The sequence below is a fragment of the Zalophus californianus genome, chromosome 7 (assembly GCF_009762305.2).
Source record: "Zalophus californianus isolate mZalCal1 chromosome 7, mZalCal1.pri.v2, whole genome shotgun sequence".
Lineage (NCBI taxonomy): Eukaryota > Metazoa > Chordata > Mammalia > Carnivora > Otariidae > Zalophus > Zalophus californianus.
This window is the reverse complement of record NC_045601.1, coordinates 29,423,876-29,448,569: the sequence shown is the minus strand read 5'-3', so window position 1 is coordinate 29,448,569 and position 24,694 is coordinate 29,423,876. Positions and strand designations below refer to the sequence as shown.

At 35.0% G+C, this 24,694-nt stretch overlaps 1 protein-coding gene across 19 annotated transcripts in view; it reads right to left on the bottom strand.

Annotated features, from left to right (window-relative positions):
• AHI1 (Abelson helper integration site 1) overlaps window positions 1–24,694 on the bottom strand; it is a 229,367-nt gene that overhangs the window by 90,863 nt on the left and 113,810 nt on the right. Inside the window, exon 22 of one of the 19 annotated variants that reach the window (XM_027601505.2) lies at window positions 23,415–24,497. The exons of the other annotated variants lie outside the window; for them this stretch is intronic. Coding sequence (XP_027457306.1) covers window positions 24,442–24,497 — 56 coding nt within the window. The 3' untranslated portion in view covers window positions 23,415–24,441. Of the gene's footprint in view, window positions 1–23,414; window positions 24,498–24,694 lie in introns of those variants that run through there. 19 annotated transcript variants of the gene reach the window in all.

The window sequence follows — 24,694 nt, the reverse complement described above, 5'->3', positions numbered from 1 at the left end:
ATTTATTCAATCACCGTGGAGTGTCTGGAAAAAAAAAAAATTGCCCTGATTCTCTCTTTTAAAATAATATTGACTTCTAAACTTCAAAAAATCCTTTTATCATGTGTGGATTTATCTTTTTGTTCCCAATGTCCTCTACTGCATTTCTTTGTAATAAATAGCTTTTAAGGATATAATATATTGCATCTCATCTGTGGAGATACTGGTTCAAAGTCTAGCTCAAGTTAAAAATGAACACAGGTGTGGGTCTCATTAACTTTATAGTTAGTCTCTGTCCATCAGCAAACCGATATGTGAGTTAGGACATTAGAACAGTTTGTTCAAATAATGGTACAGGCTGTCACATTCAGGTCTGGTTAGAAGTGAGAACTGCAATGTACTGTTAGCAATTAGCACAATTTCTAGTTGAAACAAACACTAGCTCTCTCAATTACAAGGCATTTAAAACTCATTTTTCTTCAAGTATGATAAGGGATTAAGTGAGAGCATCACAAAACAATCACTTTTTATCTGTACAAGAGTATATTAAAAATGAACAAAGTACCATAAAACATGATTTAAAAAAAAACATGGTTTTTGTTGCATTTAAAAAATTTTCTCAACATCTATTATTAGCCAATGAAGTAGAAATACTACCTATTCAATCAAATAATATTTACTGAGTGGCTATACTTGGCATCAGTGATAAAAGATAAATTATAAAGGATAAATTATAATTTCTGACCTCAAGGCTAGAGTAAAACAGAGATGTCCTTTTTTGAAAAAAATATAACAGAGCAAATTAACAGTTTTGTCTTAAGAACAGTAAAATCTTTAAAGTGATCTTTATGGAAAGACACATTTTAATCATAGAATAACACTGGCCTTGAATAAAAAATTTTTAAAACCCCAAGGAAACATATTAGAAAATGTTCAGATAATGCTGATCCTTACTGTGAGAGTTTAGAAATACAGAGGTCTATAGAACAAATGGGGAAATCCCCACTTCCCTGGTGCCCACACTCCCACAGCCCTCTTTGGCCGCATCCACTGAGAAGTCCGGCATACAGTGGCTTTTAAATGAGAGTGCTCACACCACGAGACTCAGGAATTAGCAACATTTGACACGTGTGTTCTCACTATTGTAATCTGTTATAAAATTGACCTAGACTGATTACTAATTTTAAAATTCATATCCAATTAGAAAGTAACTTCAAAATGTTGAAAATAAAAAACTAAAAAAAAAAAAACCCCAAATCTCTACCCTCAGCTTATACAATTACAAAGAAAAAAACTACATATTTTACAGTTTTCAATTTCAGGATAAGAAGGTGATAAAAACTAAAATTTTGAAAAGTGGATTACCCAAAGATAAAATCTGTTTTAAATTTAGATTGCCTATTGAAATAATACCATTTGGAAATACAATCAAACATGTTTGTTCAATCTTTTGGTAAAGAATATACAGAAAAAATAAGCTTAAGAAAAAATGTCCCCAAACAACTATTTTAAGTAAATTTTACCTAAAAAAAATCTCTATTTATATGTTATTTCACTTTTATTAAGGTATAATGATAAGTGAAAGCTCATAATAAATAGATTGCTGTGCTAGTTATTTTTGTATGTCAGCTTGGCTAGGCCACAGTACCCAGATAACTGGTCAAACATTCCAGATGTTTCTGTGAAAGTATTTTTTGGATAAGAAGAACACTTAAATAAGTAGACTTCAAGTAAAGTAGAGTGCTCTCCATAATGTGAGAGGGCTTCATCCTGGGGTGGAGCCTTAAGAAAAAGACTGACTTCCCCTAAAAGAGAAGGAATTTTGCCAAAAGACTGCTTTGGGACTTGAACTGTAACTCTTCCCTGGGTCTCCAGCCTGCCCACTAACCTTGCACGTTTTGTAACCTGGCCTGCCTCCAAAATCACGTAAACCAATTCCTCAAAATAAATCTATATACACATCCTACTGGTTCTCTTTCTCTGGAGAATGCTAACTAATATGCTAACTTTTTGGGAAACAAAATGAAAGTACAATTGTTTGTGTTTATCTAAATTAAATTTTTTTCACTAAATATATTAATTGTCCAGTAATACAGTTAAAAGGTCCAACTTATCATGGTATATTTTAAAATTAGAATACCTCAAATGAACTTAAGAATATTACATCTGTAGAGTAAATCAATCCACCAAATAAAAAATCAATCTGTCAATAAATATCTATCACTAGACTGTCCAGTCTGACAGTCTCTGCTTTTTAAATGTTTATTTACATTTAATGTGATTACTGATATGGCTGTGTTTAAGTCTACCATCTTACTATTTCGTTGCATCTATTTCTCTTTCTTCTTTCCTTCCTCCCTCTTTTTTCCATACTCTTTTGAAACAAATACTTCTGCTATTCCATTTGACATCCCCGATGGCTATATTGTTAGCTACCCATTTTTGTATTTTTTTAGTGGTGAGATATTGTATCAGACATCTCTTATTACAGTATACCCCAAATTAAGATTTTTCTACTTCACCAACAATATAAGCATCTCAAAACAGTATTCCATTTACCCTTCCACCCTTTATGCTACTGTTATATTTTACCTCTACATGTTATAAATCCAACAACATACTGTCACAATACTTGATTTAAACAGTTACTAGTCTTTAAGAATGAAAAAGTTAGCTTTTAATATTTACACATATCTTGATCCTTTCTAATGTTTTCATTCCTTCCTGCAGATCCAGGTTTTCATCTGAGATCAGTTCCTTTATTTATTTATTTATTTATTTATTTATTTATTGATCATTTCCATTTAGACTGAGGAACCTTTTGTATATTCTATGGGTGACTTTTTTTTTTTTTCCTGAAAAATCTTTAGCAGGCATTCATATATGAAGGATATTTTTGCTGGGTATTGAAATCTAGGTTGATAGTCATTGTCCTGCAGAACTTCATCGATTTTATCCCATTATTTCTTACGAGGATGGAGCCATCATTTCTTCCTGTTATTCTCTGAATGTGACACATTTTTTCCTCTGGCTGCTTTTATGATTTTTTTAGTTTCATTTTCTTCCATTTAATTAAAATGTACCCAGGTGAGGTTTCATTTATATATAACCATCTTGGGATTTGCTAAGCTTTTTATATCTCCTACATTAATGTCTTTCATTAGAGGTGGAAAACTCTTGGCCCATTATTTCTTCACCCTATCTTCTCTATTTTCCTTCTGGAATTCCAATTACACTTGTTTAGATGATTTGATGTAGTCACACAAGTTTGACGCTCTGTTATTTCCCTCCCCAACCCTGTACTTCAATTTGGATAATTTTTATTGTTCTGTCTTTGAGTTCACTGACCCTTTCTTTCCATGTGTACTACTAGCAGTTAGGCCCATTTAATGAATTTTTCATTTCATCTATTACACTCTTCAGCTATAGAATTTCATTTCTTTTTTATGGTTTCCATTTCTCTGCTGAAATACTTCATCATACCCATGTTTCCTCAAGCTATTTAACATAGGTATAAGGTTAAAGTTCTTGTCTGCAAATTCCAACATTTTGATTATCTGTAGTTTCCTTCTACTGATTGTTCTTCTTCTTGGTTATGAGCCATGTATTCCTGCTCATTCATATACTTCATATTTCTGACTGTAGCTTAGATGTTAGACATATAATTGGTAGAGAATGAAACAGAAACATGCTTCTCCAGAAAGGGCTCACTCCTTCTTCTTCCTGAAAGCTTTGTTGAGGGGTGGATCTTTGTGTTCAAATCTGGAGTTGGCCTGGATTGGGGCTGAGCTGTTGCTTTAATTTCAGTATATCTACCTATTAAATATCCAAAGAATAAGATCAGTTCCTCCCTCTAGAAATTTGGAATTTAAGCCTCTAGAGAATAAGGGAACACTTTCTCTCTGCCTTTCCCATTTCCTGTGACACTGCTTATTGGGGAGGTGCTGGGTGGAGAGGACTGATGCATATTTGGGGTCTTTTGGATTCCAATCCATTATGCCAGCCCACATAGTCCTTAGAAATTCAGCTGATCTGTCTGTTTTAGCAAAGTCATTCTGCCTATAAAAGGCTTGCTACTCTGTTCTCCTGTGTCATTGTCTTAATATTCTCAGGTTTTATAAGTTTTTTTTTAAAGATTATTTATTTATTTATTTGAGAGAGAGAATGAGATAGAGAGAGAGCATGAGAGGGGAGGGTCAGAGGGAGAAGCAGACTCCCTGCTGAGCAGGGAGCCTGATGTGGGACTCGATCCCGGGACTCCAGGATCATGACCTGAGCCGAACGCAGTCGCTTAACCAACTGAGCCACCCAGGCGCCCAATATTCTCAGGTTTTAAAGTGACTGCTGGTATCTACTTCCTTATGGAGTAGGTCCTCTTTCGAATTTAATTCATGTACACTTCTTTGTGTCCACATCCCTTTGAAGAATTTTTATTTAAATTCAGTCAGCCAACATATCATTAGTTTCAGATACAGTGTTCAATAATTCATCAGTTGCATATAACACCCAGTGCTCATCACATCATGTGCCCTCCTTAATGCCCCTCACCCAATTACCCCTTCCCCCCCACCTCCCTTCCAAGCAACCCTCAGTTTGTTTCCTATAGTTAAGAGTCACTTGATGACTTTTTGTTTTATATGAGGTCTACTTGATGTTGCACTAGGAGTGATGATCATCAACCTTGTACTTCCTAACTGGAAGCACAACTCCACTTCCATTTAGTTATATTGTTGTGTTTTATCTTTTCTCTTATCTTGTTTTTGGTCAATTTCAGTGCATTTTTTTTCCTTGAATTTCTACCAATATTTCAATGCTGCTATTGGTTATCTTCCTAATTCTAACAGTAATAAGTACATTATTATTTATCCAAATAAACTATCTAAACGTCCCTCTAACCAAGATACTATATTTACCAATATGTTCTTGCTCCATGCAAGATTAAGCTTATAGAAGGATTTTACATCTCTATTTTTCTACATAATCATAGTTAAATTTAAATGGATAAAAGTGCATAGGAATTTGTACAAGTGCTTAGTATGAATCTCTATAAAACAAAAAAATACTGTAAGAAAAACTTAATGTTTCTTTTATGCCTAAAAGAGAAATTTAATGTTTTCCCCTGTATCCTGAGGATACAGTTGTCATTTGATTAGAGTACTCTCTAAATCCTTGTATATTCAAATATGCCTTCCATTGTTAGCAGATGTATGATGCTTTATGTGAATAATGGATTTTTGGATAAGAAATCCTTTATCTTGGTTGTCTGGACAGGTTATTCCACTATCAGCCAGCTTTTAGAGTTTTATTTATTTTTTATTTTTTAAAGATTCTATTTATTTGACAGAGAGAGACACAGTGAGAAAGGGAACACAGCAGGGGGAGTGGGAGAGGGAGAAGCAGGCTTCCTGCCGAGCAGGGAGCCTGATGCGGGGCTTGATCCCAGGACCCCGGGATCATGACCCGAGCCGAAGGCAGGTGCTTAACGACTGAGCCCCACTTTTAGAGTTTTAGATGAGAGGTCCAATACTCATTCAACTCTCTTTCTAGGTAAAGAACGTGTTCTTCTTCTGTACAGGCTTGTGAGATTTTCCCTGTATCTGGGAAATCAGGAATTTCACCAAGGTATATCTGTGTCTTGGCTATAATTAATCTTTCCTGAGACTTGATAAACCCTTTAATCTGCACAGTCTTATCATCTGCTCAGGTAAATTTTATCCTATTATTTCTTTAAATTTTGCAGTTCATTTTATTTTACTTTCATTAACTTTTATCTTTGTGATAACCATTCCACTTAATCTTCTAGGTGAGCATCTTCTTTTTCACTTTGTCTAATGATTTTAAAATCTGAAATCATGCAGTTCAGTTTAGTTTCTTTCTAGAGGCCTACAAGGACTAAGGCAAGTGGGCTGGCAAACCCTGGAGAACATATCAGAACACAAAAGTTTTTCTCTGGAATCTCAGTATCAGTGTGTCATGAATGGGAGTGGGTGGCAGGATTTGAGTGTGGGAGGGCTCTGTTCTCCCTGGTGCTGAGCATGGACCTGTGCAGGGAAAGCAGGTCTCTTCCAAAGAGGCAGGCAAAAAATGGGTTTTTCAGAGTTCACTGAGGGCTCTCAACCTGCAGAAGCTAGAAATGCTCTGGGTAACTGGCTATCTCTGTCATTTTAATGTCTGTAGTATAATGAGGGTCTGGCAGATCCTATGCACCACAATGGACCTATAAGGGGCCTACATGCAAAGGGACCTACATAGCTAGAGGTATCTAGTCCCAGGCTCAGTCACTGGGAGATGACTGTAACTCGCAACTGATGAGACTTGAGAGTAGATGCTTACCCTGTGCCTCGGCAGAGGGGTGTTTTTTTTGTTTGTTTGTTTGTTTGGTTTTTCAGAGGGGTATTTTTGTTTTTTGCCACAGCTCAGACCTCTATCAGTATAGTTGGGACCACAAACCATCGAGCCTGAAAAGAAAACCAGCAACTCTCATAAGGAGTTTCAGTAAACTGAACATGACCCAATAACCTTCTAGAACTGGTAGTGCCACTGATGACAGAGGAAGAATCAGAGTATCTTTTAAAGTAAAACATCACAAAACAAACAAAACTCAAGGACTATTAAGGATTTTAAGAGTTAATTAACAAACCACAAAGATAACTCCATTTTAAAGGAAGGAAACAGTAGGGGGTCCAGAAAGTAAATCAGAAGATACACATCTTCTGATTTATATTCCCAAAGTCCCACAACCAATGAGCAGCAGTACCATGACTGAGACCTACGCATCTAAGTCATAAACACTCCAGACCCATTTGTGTGTTTGGCCCCTGTGGTAAGGCCCTGATTTTGTTCATCTTTCCATCTACAGTGCCTAGTCCAAATGCCTAAAACCCAGAAGGCCCTCGACTCTTGAACTGAAGAAATGCATTTTTAACTGTGTGCATTAGTGATCAGAATGTTTGAGTTAATCTTCTATGACTATTTTCAAAACTGTTAATTTACTACATTCTTTGGTAATGAGTCTAAACTTACTGTAAAACTGAAATATGTTACTTGAAAAGTTTCCTCATTTTCCAGATACTACACACTCTAGAGAAGATAATGGAAAAAATTTTATGCTTTTTGGGAGATGGTTAGGTATTTTATTTTGCAGAAAACTAGAACATGACATTTTACCTCATTGCACTTGACTGACCTACACAGGAGAATTATATATTTTTTAGTTTCCCTAAACTCTACCAAACTTAACTCAAGACCATGATCAAAGGAAAAAAAGAAAAATGATCAGATTTATTGCAAAAGCAAAAAAAGCAGGAATATATGCCAAATTCTAAAGCCAGAACATATATCCAGCAACGTTATGTATCATCACCAAGTTTATGGGCTACCTGCTAAGCACGAGGCACTGTGCTAGGGATAAGAGAACCCTGATTCTCCCTTTCATGACACCTTTTCTGGGGGTCATTTGCTTCAGGCTATACTATAACTATGCATCCTATCTGAGTTTTGGAGATCACCATTAATCTCTATATAAGACAGAGAGAATTATGCTTTGATTACTTCTGGCTAGGAAAAAATGAAATGAAATTTATTATATTCCAGTAGAATACAGTTTTAGGATGCAGGATTCTTTCCTGCCAAATTTAATATAAAGTTGTCTGTGCAAAGCTTGCAAGCATTCTTAATGACTAGAAAATAAGTAAAACTGTTTTTCAGATAATATAATTTTATACCTAGAAAATACAGAGGAACCACTGCTAAAAATAACATAATAACAGAACTAATACATCAGAAAGTTATCATAGTATAAGGTTTAATATACAAAAATCAATATCCTTTACATATTCAAAGAACTAGTTAGACAATATATGAAAAAGAATACCCCATTTTTAAGAGCAATATAGAAGAATACTTGAATAAATACAAGAAACAATACGAATGTTAAAGTACTTCTGAAAGACAAAGAAGACAAAAAAGACATTTGTTCAAGACAAATAGAAACAATTTCTATTGTTTGAACAACAACAAATTGAACAAACAATAGAACAAATAGAAAGACATCCCTTATTCTGAAACAAGACAATGTAACTTAAAGGCCAATTCCCTCCAAGATAATATATGAATTTGGTTTGATTCCGATAAAAAAAGTTTTTTCCCCAGCACAAGCTGATTCTTAAAACTAATATAGAAGTATATACAAGAATACCTAGAAAAATTCTGGGGAATAAAAAGAGCAGTGAGTGGAAATAAACATTACTAAATATCAACTTATATTATAAAAAGCCTCTGCAATTAAAACAATGTGGTAATGACACAGGAACAGACATGTAGGCCAATAGAATACATTAAAATATTCAGAAAAACATTTCCAGTTACATATGGAAATTACATGGGAAGAGGAAGAGATACTTTTTAATACATGGTGTTGGGAAGGAATGGCCGTTTTGAAAAACAAACTGGATCTTGGGGCACCTGGCTGTGTCAGTTAAACGTCAGGTCAGGTCATGATCTCAGGGTCCTGGAATCAAGCCCCATATTGGGCTCCCTACTCAGTGGGAAGTCTGCTTCTCCTTCTCTGCCTCCCCCACCCCGCTCATGCTCTCTCTCTCTCAAAAAAATAAAATCTTAAAGAAAAAAAAAACTGGATCCATATCTCACACCATAAACAAGGAAAATAAATTCTTAATGGGTCAGATTTAAATGCTAAAAATGAAGCTACACCAATCTTTGAAGAAAACACAGTAATCTGTTTACAAACCCAGGTATAACAAAAGCTTTTCTAAAAATTTTGCACTGTGAAGTCGAAAGCCAAATGTTCAACTTGGAGAAAATATTTGCAACTTACTGACAGATAAGTTTCCCTATTCTATAAAGCAAAAACATACAAATATACAATAAGGGTAATTTAAAATTTAAATTGGAAATCATAGTATGAATTCACTTATTTTTTAAAACGATGATTTCCTAAATATGTCCAGTGATAAAGGTCTAAGAAACAATGATATCCCAATATTAATGAGTGTACTTAGCCCCAAATTTTAGTTTCTAAATTCCACTTTCCACTAAATAGTACCAGGGCTTCTTGGAGAAATGACTGATTCCAGTCTTAGGGCAGGGAAATTACACGATGCACTGAGGATACTGCAAGCATGAAGTACTCTAAACTAAATGGTTCATATCAAAGGATACAGGAATAGACAGGAAGGGGCTCTCCTTTGCCAGATTAGTGGACAACTTCAGCAACACAAAGAAAATGATAGTAAAGAAGTATAATAAGTTAAATGAAAAAAAAATCCACAATACTCAAAGAGATAGGCAAGAAAAAAAAGTTCTCTTCTTGACCAAACACCAGCCAATAGATGTAGAAGCAATGATAACGTTAGAAACCCACCATGCAGGGGCGCCTGGGTGGCTCAGATGGTTAAGCGTCTGGCTCAGGTCATGATCTCCAGGTCCAGGTCATGATCTCCAGGGTCCTGGGATCAAGTCCCATGTCAGGCTCCCAGTTCAGTGGGTAGTCTGCTTCTCTCTCTCCCTCTGCCTCTCCCCTGCTTGTGCTCGCTCTCTCTCAAATGAATAAATAAAATCTTAAAAAAACAAAAAAAACCCACCATGTCGAATCCCCTAACCATTGTTAACAGTTAATTCAGGCAAGGATCATCAATGGCTGCTGAAACCATTAAGTAAGGTTGCTGGGGAAGAGGTTATTCACATGGTCTCAAAGTACTGACTCACAGAATACCCAGCAATTACAAAGGGAAAAGTTTATCTTTACAACAGGATCTTGTGTTCACTATGTTAATCAAGGATTAAATTTAGCAACATAAGTAGTGGACAACCTGACGTGATGTAAAAAAGTACGTATTACTTATAGCATTCTTGCCAAAAAAAAAAAAAGTTTAACCTGAATCTAATCACAGTGAAATAGATAAAAAACACTGGATAGTCTATAGAACAACTGGTTCAGCCAGACTCTTTAAAAAAGTCAGTGTCATGAAAAACAACAAAAAAGGAGTCTAGATTAGCAGAGATTAAATGAGACTAAAATGATGTAACAACCAATGTAAGTGTGAATCTGGATTGGATGCTGGACAAAATAAGCATGCAAACAAAAAACTGCTTAAGATATTTTAGACACAATTAGGAAAATTTGAATATAAACTATTTATTAGATATTACAGAAGCATTGTTAATTTTTCTAGATGTGATAATAGTACTATGATTATATAGAGAATATCCTTATTCATAGCAGATATATGAATGAAGTTTTTGAGGGGAAGAAGCAAATGGTACAAATTTAGGAGTTTTATCTTTTTTTTTTCAACTTTGTGGTTTTAAAAATTTCAAAATACACTTGGGGGAAAGGACTATAGATCCTTATTAAGACATTTAATGACTGTATAGCAGGTAAGCAAATATTCAGTGGTTTTGAATATTGCTAAATCTTCCATGTAAGCAGAGTTTAGGTTTTCACTGAAAAAAAATTTCTCAGCATTATTTAAAAACAGTCAGTGAAAACCAAACACTTCTCCCAACTCTGGATTTACTGGAGTATCTTCCTAAAAATAAGAGAAGGCTCCAAAATTAATGCACAAATGAATAAATAGCTACTATAACATCTATCTATATTTTACATATTGATAGCTTCACTCAATAAATTTACGTTTATTGAGAAATCATAATTTTCAGGGCAGGGGTGCCTGGGTTGCTCAGTCGGTTGATTGTCTGCCTTAGGCTCAGGTCATGATCCTGGAGTTCTGTTCCCGGATCAAGCCTCGAGTCAGGCTCCCTGTTTAGTGGGGAGTCTGCTTCTCCCTCTGCCCCTCACCCTGCTTGTGCTCTCTCTTGCTCTCAAATAAATACAGTCTTTAAAAATTTTTTTTGCAGGGAAAATTCCTGTCCCAAATCAGAAGTACGAGTTATTTTAATTCTCTATTATTAGTTTTTGTCTCTTTACCATGAAAAAAAATGCATTTCAAAGGACAATTTAACTAGTATAATATATCCTCACTCTGGAGCCATTCTGTATATTTTGGAAGACTGGCTCTGGTAATTATTAGCTATGTGACCTTGGGCAAGTTATTTATCCATTCCGTGCCTCCCATTTCCTCATTTAGCACAGGGGAAACAATACATATCTCATAGGTTGATGGGAGAATTAATCAGTTTACTAATATAGGAAAAAACACTTTTAAGTCATACCTGGCATACTATGTATGTTTGAGATATAAGTTTATTTTGACTTTGATGTTTAAAATATCCTGTATTTGTGTATTTTTTCAACAGCCTTTAAATACATGTAGAACTAAAGTTTTAGAGGAATTAAATACAGTAAGCATTATAATTAAATACTTATATGACAAAGGTTAGACATTCTAACAGTGAGTTCTGCTTAAGAAAACTTAATGGTTTGCTTCATACAACCTGAGGTGAAAATAATCATACCTTAAAAATATTTTTATTAAAAACTGGGGCGCCTGGGTGGCTCAGTCGTTGAGTGTCTGCCTTTGGCTCAGGTCATGATCCCAGCACTCTGGGATCGAGCCCTGCATCAGGCTCCCTGCTCAGTGGGGAACCTGCTTCTCCCTCTGCTCCTCACCTCGCTCACTCTCTCTCATGCACTCTCTCAAATAAATAAATTAAAAAATGTATTAAAAACTATACACAGACATATATATGTATGTTTAGATATGTGTATACATACATACCTATATATACATATATATGTATATATATGTGTGTAAAAAAACCTGCCCCTCCTCTCTATCCCACTCCTTAGCTTGGACCCTTTCTCCTCGTTTGGATTATTAGAATAGCTTCCTAACCAAACCTGCTGACTTGCTCCATGGGCTTTCCAATGATATCCTACACTGCCAGACAGAGTAGCTCTTCTAAGGAAAAACTGTTATCCTGTCATTCTACAGCATAATCTTCAGGATAAAAATCACCCTCCTTGAGTATTTAACTCAAACCGCTTAACTAAAAATGGCACACAAAGCCCTTCAGGGCGTAGCTACTGCCCAGCCTACTAATAACCTTCCCTTGTCATTCACCCTAGCCATTCCTCCAGCTGTTCTTTCCTCTAATCAGAGTGTACCTAAGCTCTCTCCCTCTCTGACACCTCCTTCCAAGCTTAATTATTTCCTAGACATCCTTTCAAGCTCAGGTCAAACACTGCGTCCTCTAGGAAAGAGTTTATGATATTCTTCTCTTGACCCCACTGTGATTCATATACCTGTCTCCATCAGCATTCCTGTGCAAATCGTCTATCAAGCATTTTAGTTGCATGTGTCATACAGTTCACATTCAATAAAGGCCTGTTGAATGCCGGAATACACAAATACAGAAAAAGAGAGTTAAAAACATCTTGTGGCAAAAAAAGATTCTCCAGTGGTACAGTCATCCCATATTCTAAATATTTTTCTAAATATTCATCTAAAAATACATTTTTAATAAATGTGAATCTTAAAGGGACTTATCCTCATCTAGCCCAGTAAAATGTTAATATTTATTTTACAGTGGACTTGTTCAGGATGCTATGGGAAGCCCTCTATTTACTGGGTATATATTTCAGACTGTGGAAAGAGAACATTCTTTGAACAATATGTTTCATATATTATATGAAAAAAATCTCCCAAACTCAGAAACATCAAAGGCTGGGGGCCCTGAGTCTACAAAGTCTGGATGCCTATACAGACCACAGAGGTAAAGCACAGTGAATATACAAAACCACAAATCAGTAGGCTTTCCTGTGTTAGTTATGGAAATAGGTGGTGACCCACTCATCAAGGGTATGTAAACATGAATGAGTAGGTAGAACACTGAGAAGGAGGGGAAGGGGTCCCTAACATTTGAGACTGGTAAATTAATGCTTCTGAAAAAGTACAAAGCAAGCAGGGAAAAGTGAGTAACTCTATGGTGTGGACTGCATCAATCAGGCAATATGGCTCCTGGTTTTAGCCCCGCTACCAAAAGTGAGGATAATTCAGTCATTCTGTGCTTCAGTTTAAGCCTCACACATTTTGGGAAGGTCTCTTCAGTCTCCATTGATCTGTGCTACTTATTCCCAAATATTAATCAAAAATGAAATTCACTGATCCAATGAATATATAATGTTAGTGTGTCTTTAACTTTTAAATAATTTAATTGTGCTAACCAATAATTACTCAAAATCCTAGTGTAGTTATTTACTACCAAAAACTGCATACAAGTTTTAGTTTTTGACAAGTATCTTCAGTAAACTCTAACAGGAAACTGAAGTCTGTCCAAATCATATCCTTTGTGACATGCTCTAGATATTCAATCTGAGAATAGCTATGTTTCTAATATAATTATGTTACATATTTATTATATACACAAAGCCAAAATGTTCAATTCTGTGTGTTCAATCCTTAAAATATAATAATTTAATATCTGTAAGTCTTTAACACTAATATTATTTTAGCAATGTTATAGAATCTTGAAAATCACAAGTCTAAGCTACAAAAAAGGTAAAATGTATACTATCATAACTCAATTTTTTTTAAAATTCAAATTTATTACTTCAGTGAAGAATTAAAAAAAAAAAAGAGACTTATAGCACCAAGAGAAACTTCTTGTAATTGCCTGTGCCCTCAATTTTTCCTTGACTGTCTTTTGGGTAGTGAGCATCCAAGCCATCAATCTCAGGGTCATCCTAATGGTTCTTAGCCTCTTGGCCTCTTTTCATTTAATAGCCTCTTCCAGTTTATCTCGTTAATTCCGGTGGATTCAAGGACTACACTTACACCATTGACTCCTTAATCTCTACTTATGCTCCAACCCCGTATTTCAAAGCACACAGTCTAGTTCCTAGCACAGAGCCTGACTCATAGCAGGACAGTTAATAAATGAGGTCCAAATGAATGAGCAAGGTACTAGATATCTTGCTCTGGATGTCAAACTCAATACTCAATATATCCAAAGTACAATTATCTTTTCCCAATATTTCTAGATTTCCCTATTTTTGTCAATGGATTGCTATCCACTTATTCACCAAAATTAGAAGGCTTAGTTATGCCTAAACTTTACGTCACTATCCCTTACCACTCTCACTCCAAATCTCTAATACTTAATAACCTAATATCTCTATTTTCTTACTTCAGTCTCATTCTCCCACCTCAATTGTAAAATCACCTTTTAACTGACCTTCCTAGCTGGAATGCCCTAACACCTTTTACTTACTTACTTATTTATTTATTTATTTATTTATTTATTTTACTTATTTATTTTTTGAAAGATTTATTTATTTGAGAGACAGAGGGAGAGCACAAGCAGAGGGAGAAGCAGAATCCCTGCTGAGCAGGGATTCCCAACATGGGGCTGGATCCCAGGACCCCGGGATCACGACCTGAGCGAAAGCCAGATGCTTAACCGACTGAGCCACCCAGGCGCCCCCCCAACACCTTTTATGATTATTAGTTTTCTCATCTGGTAACAGTTTAAATAGTGCCTTCTCTGAGGATTTGTCACTACATCATATATACGCTCCAGTTCACCTTATTCGTTTTTCTTATTTAGAAAGTATCAAACTGTAAGATTCCATAAACCTCCCCCCTTTAAAAAATATGTCTCTTGTGAATTCTGCCAGTGCTAGGGAATGGGTAGTGTTCTGCACTTCATTTAGACGGGATTCTGTACAATCTGGCCCCTGCTACTTCTCTGGCCTGTCTTCTACTTACCCTTCATTCCCTTTACTCTAGCCATACTGGCCTCTTTGCTCTTCAAAATGCACACCAAGCATATTTCTGATTTGAGATCTTGGTTGGGGATGATATTCTCTCAGATGACATGGCTTTCTTTCATCTTCAAACTTCTGCTCAAGTGTCAGCTCCTGTGTGACATTTTCCTTGACCACCCTACTTAAAACACCAACATAACCTCACACCCGAGTTCACTCTATCCCCCTTCCCTCTTTTGCTTGTTATTTATTCTAATCTTATTTGCCTATTGTCTGCCTCTCTCTCTCTAGAAGGTAAGCTGAACAAGGGTATGGACTTTTACCTGTTCTGTTCATTGATACATTTACATAACACCTAGAGTGCCTGAGACAAGTAAGTACTCACGGGGTACTTATTAAATGTATGAATGAATCTTGCATTCCCAGTATCTGCATATCTAAGAATTAAACATCCTTTAGAATTAAAAACAAAACAAAAAAACCCCAAAAGAACAAAGTTAAAACAAGAAAAGATTTAATAAGGGAAAAAGTATTTTCATCTATTACACTGTCACGGTATTGACAGTGTAGGAAGGTGAGAACTAATTTTCTCTGGTCTATCCATAAAATATATAATTTAAATTCTAGAGAGAAGTACTAAATTTAGATTTTGAACACAAGCATGATGATTCAGAAGACATTTTCCATAATTCAAAGCAAAGAGAAGTCATTTTTTAAAAATATGCTTATTATGCTGTATCAACTTTTTCCTTATAAAAGCTTCATGAATATTAAGCAGATTAATTTGCCTGTTACACTGTTCATTTATAACTGCCTTTAACATTAGCTGCTAATGTGTTTTACTTTCAATTCTGTTAAATCTTCACTTGAAAATACACAGATTAAAAAGACTGAGATGACATTAAGTTTCAAGCCTCATAATGTTACTACAAAAATAGAAATAAAGAAGAAAAACAAGAGACCCCTACCTCTACACCAAATAAAAACACCCCAAACTTTCTTGACTCTGAATTGGCCAAAATACAACAGCTGCTCACTACCTACTTTGCTTTGACAAAACTTAATAGATGTGAGATGTGACCTGATTCCTTTCAAAAGAACGGCGAGTATACACAACACACACAAAACACACCACACACACAAAACACATAACACACACAAAACACACAACACATACACACGCACACAGAGTCACACATATTAATAGGAAAGAAACTAGAGTGCTCTATAAATATTCACTCACTTATTCCCAGAACACCCTCGGGAAGCAGAGTTGAAGGATACAGTACAGTAATGCAGGTTATTACGTGACTTATGATGCACTGGCTCTGTAAAAGGTCAGCATCAAAATTCAGACTCCTAGTTCTAAACTATTGTTTGGAGGAGTCTTAAATAGACAATATTGTTCCATATTGAGTAGGCGACATGGAATGCTAAGCAAGGCCATGAAACTAACTAAGTGCATTTCATAGGGATAATAATTTTAAGCAGACTGATTTCCTGTCTGTGCTCCCTTAGTGTTTTACGCTTATCTCCTGTTGAACTCAACCCCATTATAGTATAACTATTTTTCTGCCCACTGGATTCTTCATCTGGACTGGGAGGACTATGAGGGCAGTCTTTCATCTCCATTTCTCCCAGAGTTTGGCACAGTCCCTGCCGCACAGTAGGCTCTCCATAAACACTGGTTGATGAACTGTATGAATTAGTTTTTGATAAAGTACACTAAGGTTTTTATTTTTTAAACTAACAGATTTTGTTAGGATACTTCTGCTAAAATACAGTTTTTCTGGTTCTGCTCAAAAAGACGGACACTGGTCAAAAAAACATTCTCAATTTTTACTCTTTATAAAATTATAGTTGAGTATTTTCCAGGGGAGAAAGTTGAGGAAAAAAGTAAACTGCCTGAAATTGGAACATTAGAACAATGCTCTACTTTTTACTTACTGGACATTTACAATGTAAAAACTTCTTAAATTATTTTTAAAATATGACCAGTCACTCCATTTAGTCATTTCTTAGTTGCCATATTTGTCATCAACTTTGCTCTCAGACTTGTAGGCAAGTTGCTGACTAAGAACAACACAGAGAGTGATTCTTTACATTTTCATTCACTTTTCATTCAAGGAAAAAGCTTCCTGAAAACACACATTTAAAATTCTGGAAAATACAAATGAATATTATCTAGACATTTCTATCATTACCGGAAAGACTGGTTCCTAAACCTAATTTCCATTGTTAGTTGACATTTTCAATAAGTGATGGATATTCATTTCCAGAAAACATTACCAGTAAATTCTATGATATCATAGACTGTTCACTATCCAGACCAAACTGACTAAACCAGAAAATGCAAAAGTATGCACTTAGCTAGTCTAAGGGAAACCTGAAGGCTATTCTGAATATAGTCTTATAAAGCATAACCTAAGAGTGAATGAGAACTTAATTCAGATAGCCCTCTTCCTCCAAATTTCCAGTCTTCCTCTAAATTTCTAGAGCCTTTAGTAGACACAAACTAAAATGTTTAAAAACTGAAGTATGTCTTGTCACAGACTTAATTTTTTTAAAAGTTACTTAGGGACACTGGAATTTACAAAGGAAACAAAAATTATTACTGTTATGCTATAAATGGTATTTCATTTCCCCTGACCAAGGGAGTACACATGGTGAACTGCTTCCTTGGTTCTAAGCAGTGCCCACCCTAAGCAAAATTAATAAATAAAAGAATGATTACTAGTTGTTAAAATTCATCACTCTTCCCAGAATCACAGAACATGGAGGCTGAAATGAAAGTGATGTGGAACATATGAGGGTACATCAAGGGCAGGAATGAGCAAACATGATTACCGGGGAGTCAAATTTGACCTTTTATTTTAAACATGAATTAAAAATATTTTTTATCATCAGAGGTATGGCACAACATTTTGATATGCAGATATATTTACTCTAACACTGAAAAACTAAAAATAACATCTACATTTAGGGAAAGATGTCAAAATTATGGAATACTTATTTCCTTCAAAACCATCCATTAAGTTTATTATCAGAAAAGAGTTATGAAAAAATCTACTTTAAAAACTACATATATATAGAAATATAGCCTACAATAACTTCATTTTGTATGTTTCACTGCCTTAAAAATGGAAAAACTGTCAATTTCGGTTTGTGATTACAAAAATAGTAAAATGCATCTTATGGTTGATATTAAATAACATTAAATGCAGTCTTATTCTCAAACTATATAAGAATAAAGTTATCCCTGGTCAAAAGTAATTTATCCATTTTATAACCTGCGCTTCTCCCCTTGCCGGATACAGCCATATAAAGCTGTGACTCTTCCTTTAATCCTCACCTTTGAGTGAATTGATGACTGACAGTTTGATTTTACCCTGGAGGCACAGCAGTAAATCACAAACATTCACTACTTTCATCATGATGTAAATTATGTTCTGATAAAGAAGCTGAAAGTTTCCACACCTCTCCTACTTTAGAATTATATAATAAAAATCACTTTTGTTATGGAAACGCTTTAATCAGCATGCCTAGAAATTGTATTTTGAAAAAATATATATGTACTGGATGAATTTGGATTTCAACATAAGACATTTACTAAGTCTAATTCTAAGAACATAGTGATTCCTCTTTCTAAAATTTAGTGGGAAGTAAGGTAAATTTAAAATAAAAAGCTCAATGTTAAAATAGCTCTGAATATAGTCATAAAGATACTATTTGTAACTGCTAGTGCGTTTTAAGTCAAGCACAGGTTGGTATTTAAAAACTTTCACTTGCAGTGAACACTTTCCCATCTTCTATTTTCAAATGACAAGTCACTAAGATGAAATAACTTGCTCCAGGTCATAGCATAACTAACAGAATCTGGATCTAAATTCAGGTGTATATGACTTCTGAGCTAAGTGCAAGCAGAATGTCATGTATTGATTTAAATATGAAGAATAAGAAACTCGAAGACCTCCTATTCAAATTAATATCAATATTGCTTATTTTTTTTAAAGATTATTTTGGGGGGAGAATGTGCGTGTTTTAGGGTACGGGAGGCGGGGCAGAGGAAGATGGAGAGAATCTCAAGCAGACTCCTTGCTGAGTGGGGAGCCTGACACAGGGTTTGATCTTATGACCCTAAGATCATGACCTGAACCAAAATTAGGAGTCGGACACTTAACAGACTGAGCTACCCAGCTGCTCTGCCCCTCACTATTGCTTATTAATAACATTTCTACAGTTATGATGATGAAAAACTATGAAATTTTCAATATTATATTTAAGGAAGTTTTAATATTAAAAGCATTATGTGTATTAAAAAAGAGGTAATCTATTTTTTATATTGTAACGTGATCAGTCTGGTGTCAAATAATGAAGATTTATATAGAAGTAGATTCTGTAAGTCTGAACTGTCCAACAGGATAACCACTGGCAATATATGTGGCTATTTATATTTAAAAACTGAAATGAAATATAATTAAAAACTTAGTTCCCAAGTCACCCTAGCTACATTTTAAAGTATTCAATAGCTACCTGAGGTTAGAGAATACTGTATTGGACTCTGCAGGTCTACAGTTCAGAAAAGAGGTCTGGGCTGAAGATAAAACACTGGCATATAGGTTTTATTTAAAGTCAAGAGATCACCAAGGAAATGGATATATATGTGTATATACCCATTCCATATGAATATATATATATACATACACTCATATATATATATATATATATACACACATATATATGAAATAAAAGGGGATCAGACTGCAGTGGAAGAATCTAATAAGACATGGAAGAAAAGAGGAAGAATCAGCAAAAGAGAATGCAGAGTGGTGGCTAATGAGATAAAGGAAAACCGAGAATGTGGTGTCCCAGAAACCAGTGTATTAAGAAGCCATCGAATGTGTCAAGGGCTGCTGATAAGTAAGATAAACACAAAGAGTTGACCATGGGAATGAGTAATGTGAAAGTCACTGGTGAGCTTGAAAAAAAACAGGTTAGAGATTTCAACAAATTTATAGAAGATGAAAAGTGATCAGAAACATCTGCCTGAAAACATTATGATGGGCTGCAGTAGATACAGAATCTATCTGGACAATGAAAGTCAAGACCTGTGAACACAGAAACAGCATCTTTGGTAGGGCGCAAAACAAAACAAAACCCAGGAGAAATAACTGAACGTTAGTATGTAAAACACTTAGGCCAAACAGGCTGCAGATCCCACATAAAATGGATGCTGCTGGGCATTAACCATAGGCAAAAAAAGATTAAAAATTAAAAAATAAATCAGTGCAATTGTCCCTAAAAATATTATTGAACACACCACTTGGGAAGAGTGAAGACTTCTATAGTGAATGCTACTGTCCCCTTATTCTCATTCTGGCAATGAGTCTGATAGCCTGACAGGTGGATTCATTTATCTTGCTTGCTTACCCTAAATATAAGCTGCCAGTTAATATGTCTTAGCCATAAATACAAAGTTCTCAAGAGATTTCTGCTAAAGTGAACAAAATAGTGAGATAATAGAGCTATTTACATAACAGAAGAGGGACACTATATTTGTACCCAGTCGTTCATTTTTAAAGAGACAGACACCAAGGATCATCAGATATAGAGGAAAAACCATTGGCATGAAAGAAAAAGATAGGATACATAAACAGATGAAAAAACTGAGCACAGAGGAAAATATCAATTCAGAGAAAAGAACTTAGAGAGACTGAGGAAGATGTAATGACAACCACAAAACTCTGACACTAGGAAAAAGGAACAAACAGGCTAAGAAAGAGATCAGAAAGATCAAAAGGACTCTTGGTGAATTAAGATTTAGAATAAAGAAATGAGAAGGCTCTGAGACTAATTAGTTAGAGGAAAGGATAAGGAGTCAAAGATGGGTATACAGTTTCTACCTGAAAAATGGTAATGCTGTCATCGGAAATGAGACAGGAGAGTAAAATACAGAAGCTTCTTTCAGCAAATTAAAGCTCATGCATGATGATGATTACGTTTCTGTCACATATATGACAAAAGTGGTTAGTTTACATACATCTTGCTATACAAGCTTGCAGCTGAATATCTTTTCTGAAATTAGTTTTCATATTTCAGAACCATCTATGCTACAGCAGCTGTTTAACTTTGCCTATGCTCTCAAAAGATTTACTCATGATCTTTTAAAAAAGGATGCTATATGCAAATATCTTCTATAAATCTTCAAAATGTAAAAAAACACAAATTAAGAAGTTGCTAATACATCAACTGGAAAGTTAGAAAAGGTAACCATCAGAATATCTATAAAATGCAAATTCAATGGTCTGGCAGGTAATCTGGCTGCATTAGGATAAAATTATGTAGTTTTCATATTTAATAAATAGTATCTCATTTTAATTTCTTGTAGTTAATGGCTTTCAGTTGCCTTCTTTTTACTTTTCAGTGAATATTAATATAATTATTTCACCTTTAAAATTAACCTACTGGGCAAATGCTACAATATACTTCAACGACTAAATTTAATAGGTTCTTAAAGAAAACACACACCCACACACAGAGAAATGTGACTAAAAAAAAAAAAAAGCTTAAGGTTTTCTATTTTTAACAGATGGGGAAAAGGCTGAAAATTGTAAGGCTGGAACCTATACACCATGTAAATATCATGTAAAATAGTTTCTTAGAAAATAATTGGGTAGGAAATAGTGGACAAATTTAAGCTCATTCAAATCAAGAGATTTAAATGAGGAGAAAAGTTTGTATTCCTATTCTCTCTTCAGAGGGTATTAGGAGAAACTTAGTAACTAGACGGGGACATTAATACTAAATGCATATCCATGTAAATGATGAACCACTGAGTACATTAATATTTCTAGAGTTGATAGAATAATTTTTAATTAGGAAATGATAATATAGGATATACTTGAAGTTATCAACACAGAAACACCTTAATAATTCAAGTAATATTTATTATTCAGGAAATATAGGAGCTTCCAGTATAAGTGAGGATAACTTTTAATCTTTAACAAATGTTTTAAGTTGGATCACTGGAGAATTACTTAGTAAAATACTGATATTGATGGCTAAAATGGCACCTTATATCTTTAATGTACCAAACAAACATCAATTTTAGAGAACCCAATTGCAAGCGACAACAAAAAAAATCTAACAAATGAAATCTCAGTCTTTGTGGAAGGAGAATATAAAATAGTGATGTGTTAAAGAAAAAAAAACCATGAAATCAAGGTCATTTGCTCAGTGTCCAGAAAAATCCAAATATGAAAATAGTCCCACACCTCCAGGGCTTTTGTGTTGACTGGTACTGACGGGGAAAGCCAAAGTTTCAAAAGCTAAGTGGGTTCCAGTGGATTAAGTCTGAGATGCTTGTTTGGAACCTTCGTCTTAAAATTACTTTATTTTAATGTCTTTTTTGGCATGCTTCTGAAAATTCTAGATCCATTATTTGCCTCTGTGATATGTTCTTTTTTCTATACCATCACTTAACACATTTAATTAAATCATGTCTTAAAATAAGATTTCCTCCATTCCTTGACCATAATACAAATTGCACGATTTCAAACTTAAAAAAAAAAAAAAATCAAAAGGATTTCCTAGGAAATCTCATGTTGTTTATTCCTACAGTTTCTTATGGATTTCAAAGTATTAAAATATTTTTTCTGATCCTCATAATTCTATGAAGTAGAAAATTCATATGAAGTAGAAAATTCATATGAATTAGAATATAGAGCTAATACACCTGGAGAGATAAAGGCAGTTAGTCAAGGTAACAGCTGGGAAGTGGCACAATTAGGGCTCAGGCCCAGCTCCCCTGTCTTTCTGGACCCCAGGTCCAGTACTTTCTGCACCATAAAGCACACATGCTGAATTCAGAAAAGTGGTTGTTCTGGAAAACAAATTCTTGCTTTTAAAAATTGTATAATAAAAACATTTTTTATTCTTTTTAGTACCATAAAGCACATTTAAGGACATCTGTCTACAGAAAATCAATTCTGTAAACATCTTTATCGGTGACAGTGAACTGATTCCTTTCACTCATCCCACCACCTGAACTGAAATCTTGGAATTCTGGAAGTTTGAAATCAGAATAAAATGTGCTTTTCAACTAACAGTTTAAATTTCATTAAGTAATACTATCAGAAAACTGCCAATTCTGAAAATATGAGAAAGTTCTTTGAAGCTCATTTTACCTTCCTTAAAATGGAAACCCCCTTTTGCCATCAGCTGTGTTTATTCAGGGTCATTCTAACTCCTAATTTTTGCCAAAATGTTTTCTTTCCCTTCCTTTGAAATACAAGAAGCCATCATGTTTCCAACTTTGATGTAATCTACCTTCTACAGTGGGTTACATAATGATATCACAAAATCTCTGGTGAAACTATTACCCAGGATTCATTTTAGATTTCAGTGATATTATTTTCAAAGTTTTACACTTTTCTTTTTCTTTTTTTTAAAGATTTTACTTACTTATTTGAGAGAGAGAGGGTACAAGCAGGGGGGAAGAGCAGAGGGAGAGGGAGAAGTAGACTCCCTGCTGAGCAGGGAGCCCAATGTGGGGCTCGATCCCAGGACTCTGGGATCATGACCTGAGCTGAAGGCAGATGTTGAACCGAATGAGCCACCCAGGCACTCCAAAAATGTATTTTTCTATAAAAAATTAAAACCTTAAGAGATACTGAAATCTTGAAAACAATAAAAATAAACTTTAATTGGAAATTGGCTCCTAATTTTAAGAGCTGGTCAAGGGAATATGTGTACTTGTCAAAGACATGCAAAACTCAATGGAAAAATAGAGTTCTTCAAATATTAAACATGTAGATGCACAGAAGTTAATTTGACATCTCTTAACCAATACTGAAGTCATCTGAATCATTTTATGATTATGTTTAAATCAAATACTTGGGTCTATTTAGGATGAGATGAAAAGTTAGATTAAATGGTTGGCTATAAAGTTTAATATATGTTTATATGGGCTAATAGAAAGTGCAAACAAAATATGGAGAAGACAGAAGCTATTATTTTTAAAAACCATGTCACACTGTTTTTCCCATCAAACTCCAAGTCCACAATTAAAAAAGATGCTATAAAAATTACATTAACAAAAACACATTAATAAAATGATTCATGTTTTGTATGGCAACTTATCTACTGAATATGAAGTAAATTTAATTTCGAGCCATGCTGTGAAAAGACCTACTAAGTACATAAAAATGAAACATGCTGTCCTTCAAACAGAAACATGAAAAGATGATACAACTACCCCCCTGCCAACAAATATGCACTTCCTGCTAATTTCTGCTCCCCCCATAACAGTAACTAACTCTAATTTCTACTGAATAATCCACATTTTAAAATTTACTTCCATAAAAACTCTTGAGATGTTTCAGTGGGATCTGAGATTCAGACAAATGATCACAGAACAAAATTTCCCTGCAGAGAAACTCTTGATTTGACTGTGGCCTTAAATACCACAATCTCACTGGAACCAAACCTTAAAAAAAAAATCTAATAACTAGCAAACACAGAATTATATTTAAAAGTCAAAAGAAAAATATAAATTCATTAATCCTCAGGAAATACCTTCTTGACACCTCAATTTTAACACCTGCACCTGTTCCACAGAGGCGGTACTATTCAGGTTATTACCCTACAGTAGATCATAGACCTTCAAAGCTGGTAACAAAAGATAACACCCCAGCCAGAGGGACCATGGGGCAGAGTGGGAGGTCACTGGGCCAGGAATGAAGGCGTGGCTCCAGGCACAGCCTCACGGCGGGTCAGTCCACTCCACCTCGTGCACCTGTGCCCTCCTCTAGAAGTAGGCAGTTTGGTTCTGTAGGATGAGAAGGACTGAGTGAGGATATCTTGCTTTATGACACCACCAGCTACATGGACTCTGACAAGCAGCCTCTCTGCCTCTCACTTTAACGGGGCTGTGTAGCAAAAGTTTTAAGGTCCTAGAAGCTCTAGAAAGATTCCACTCCATGTGATTTTAATGTTTACCCTACTTCTTAGAAAGCTTTATTGAGG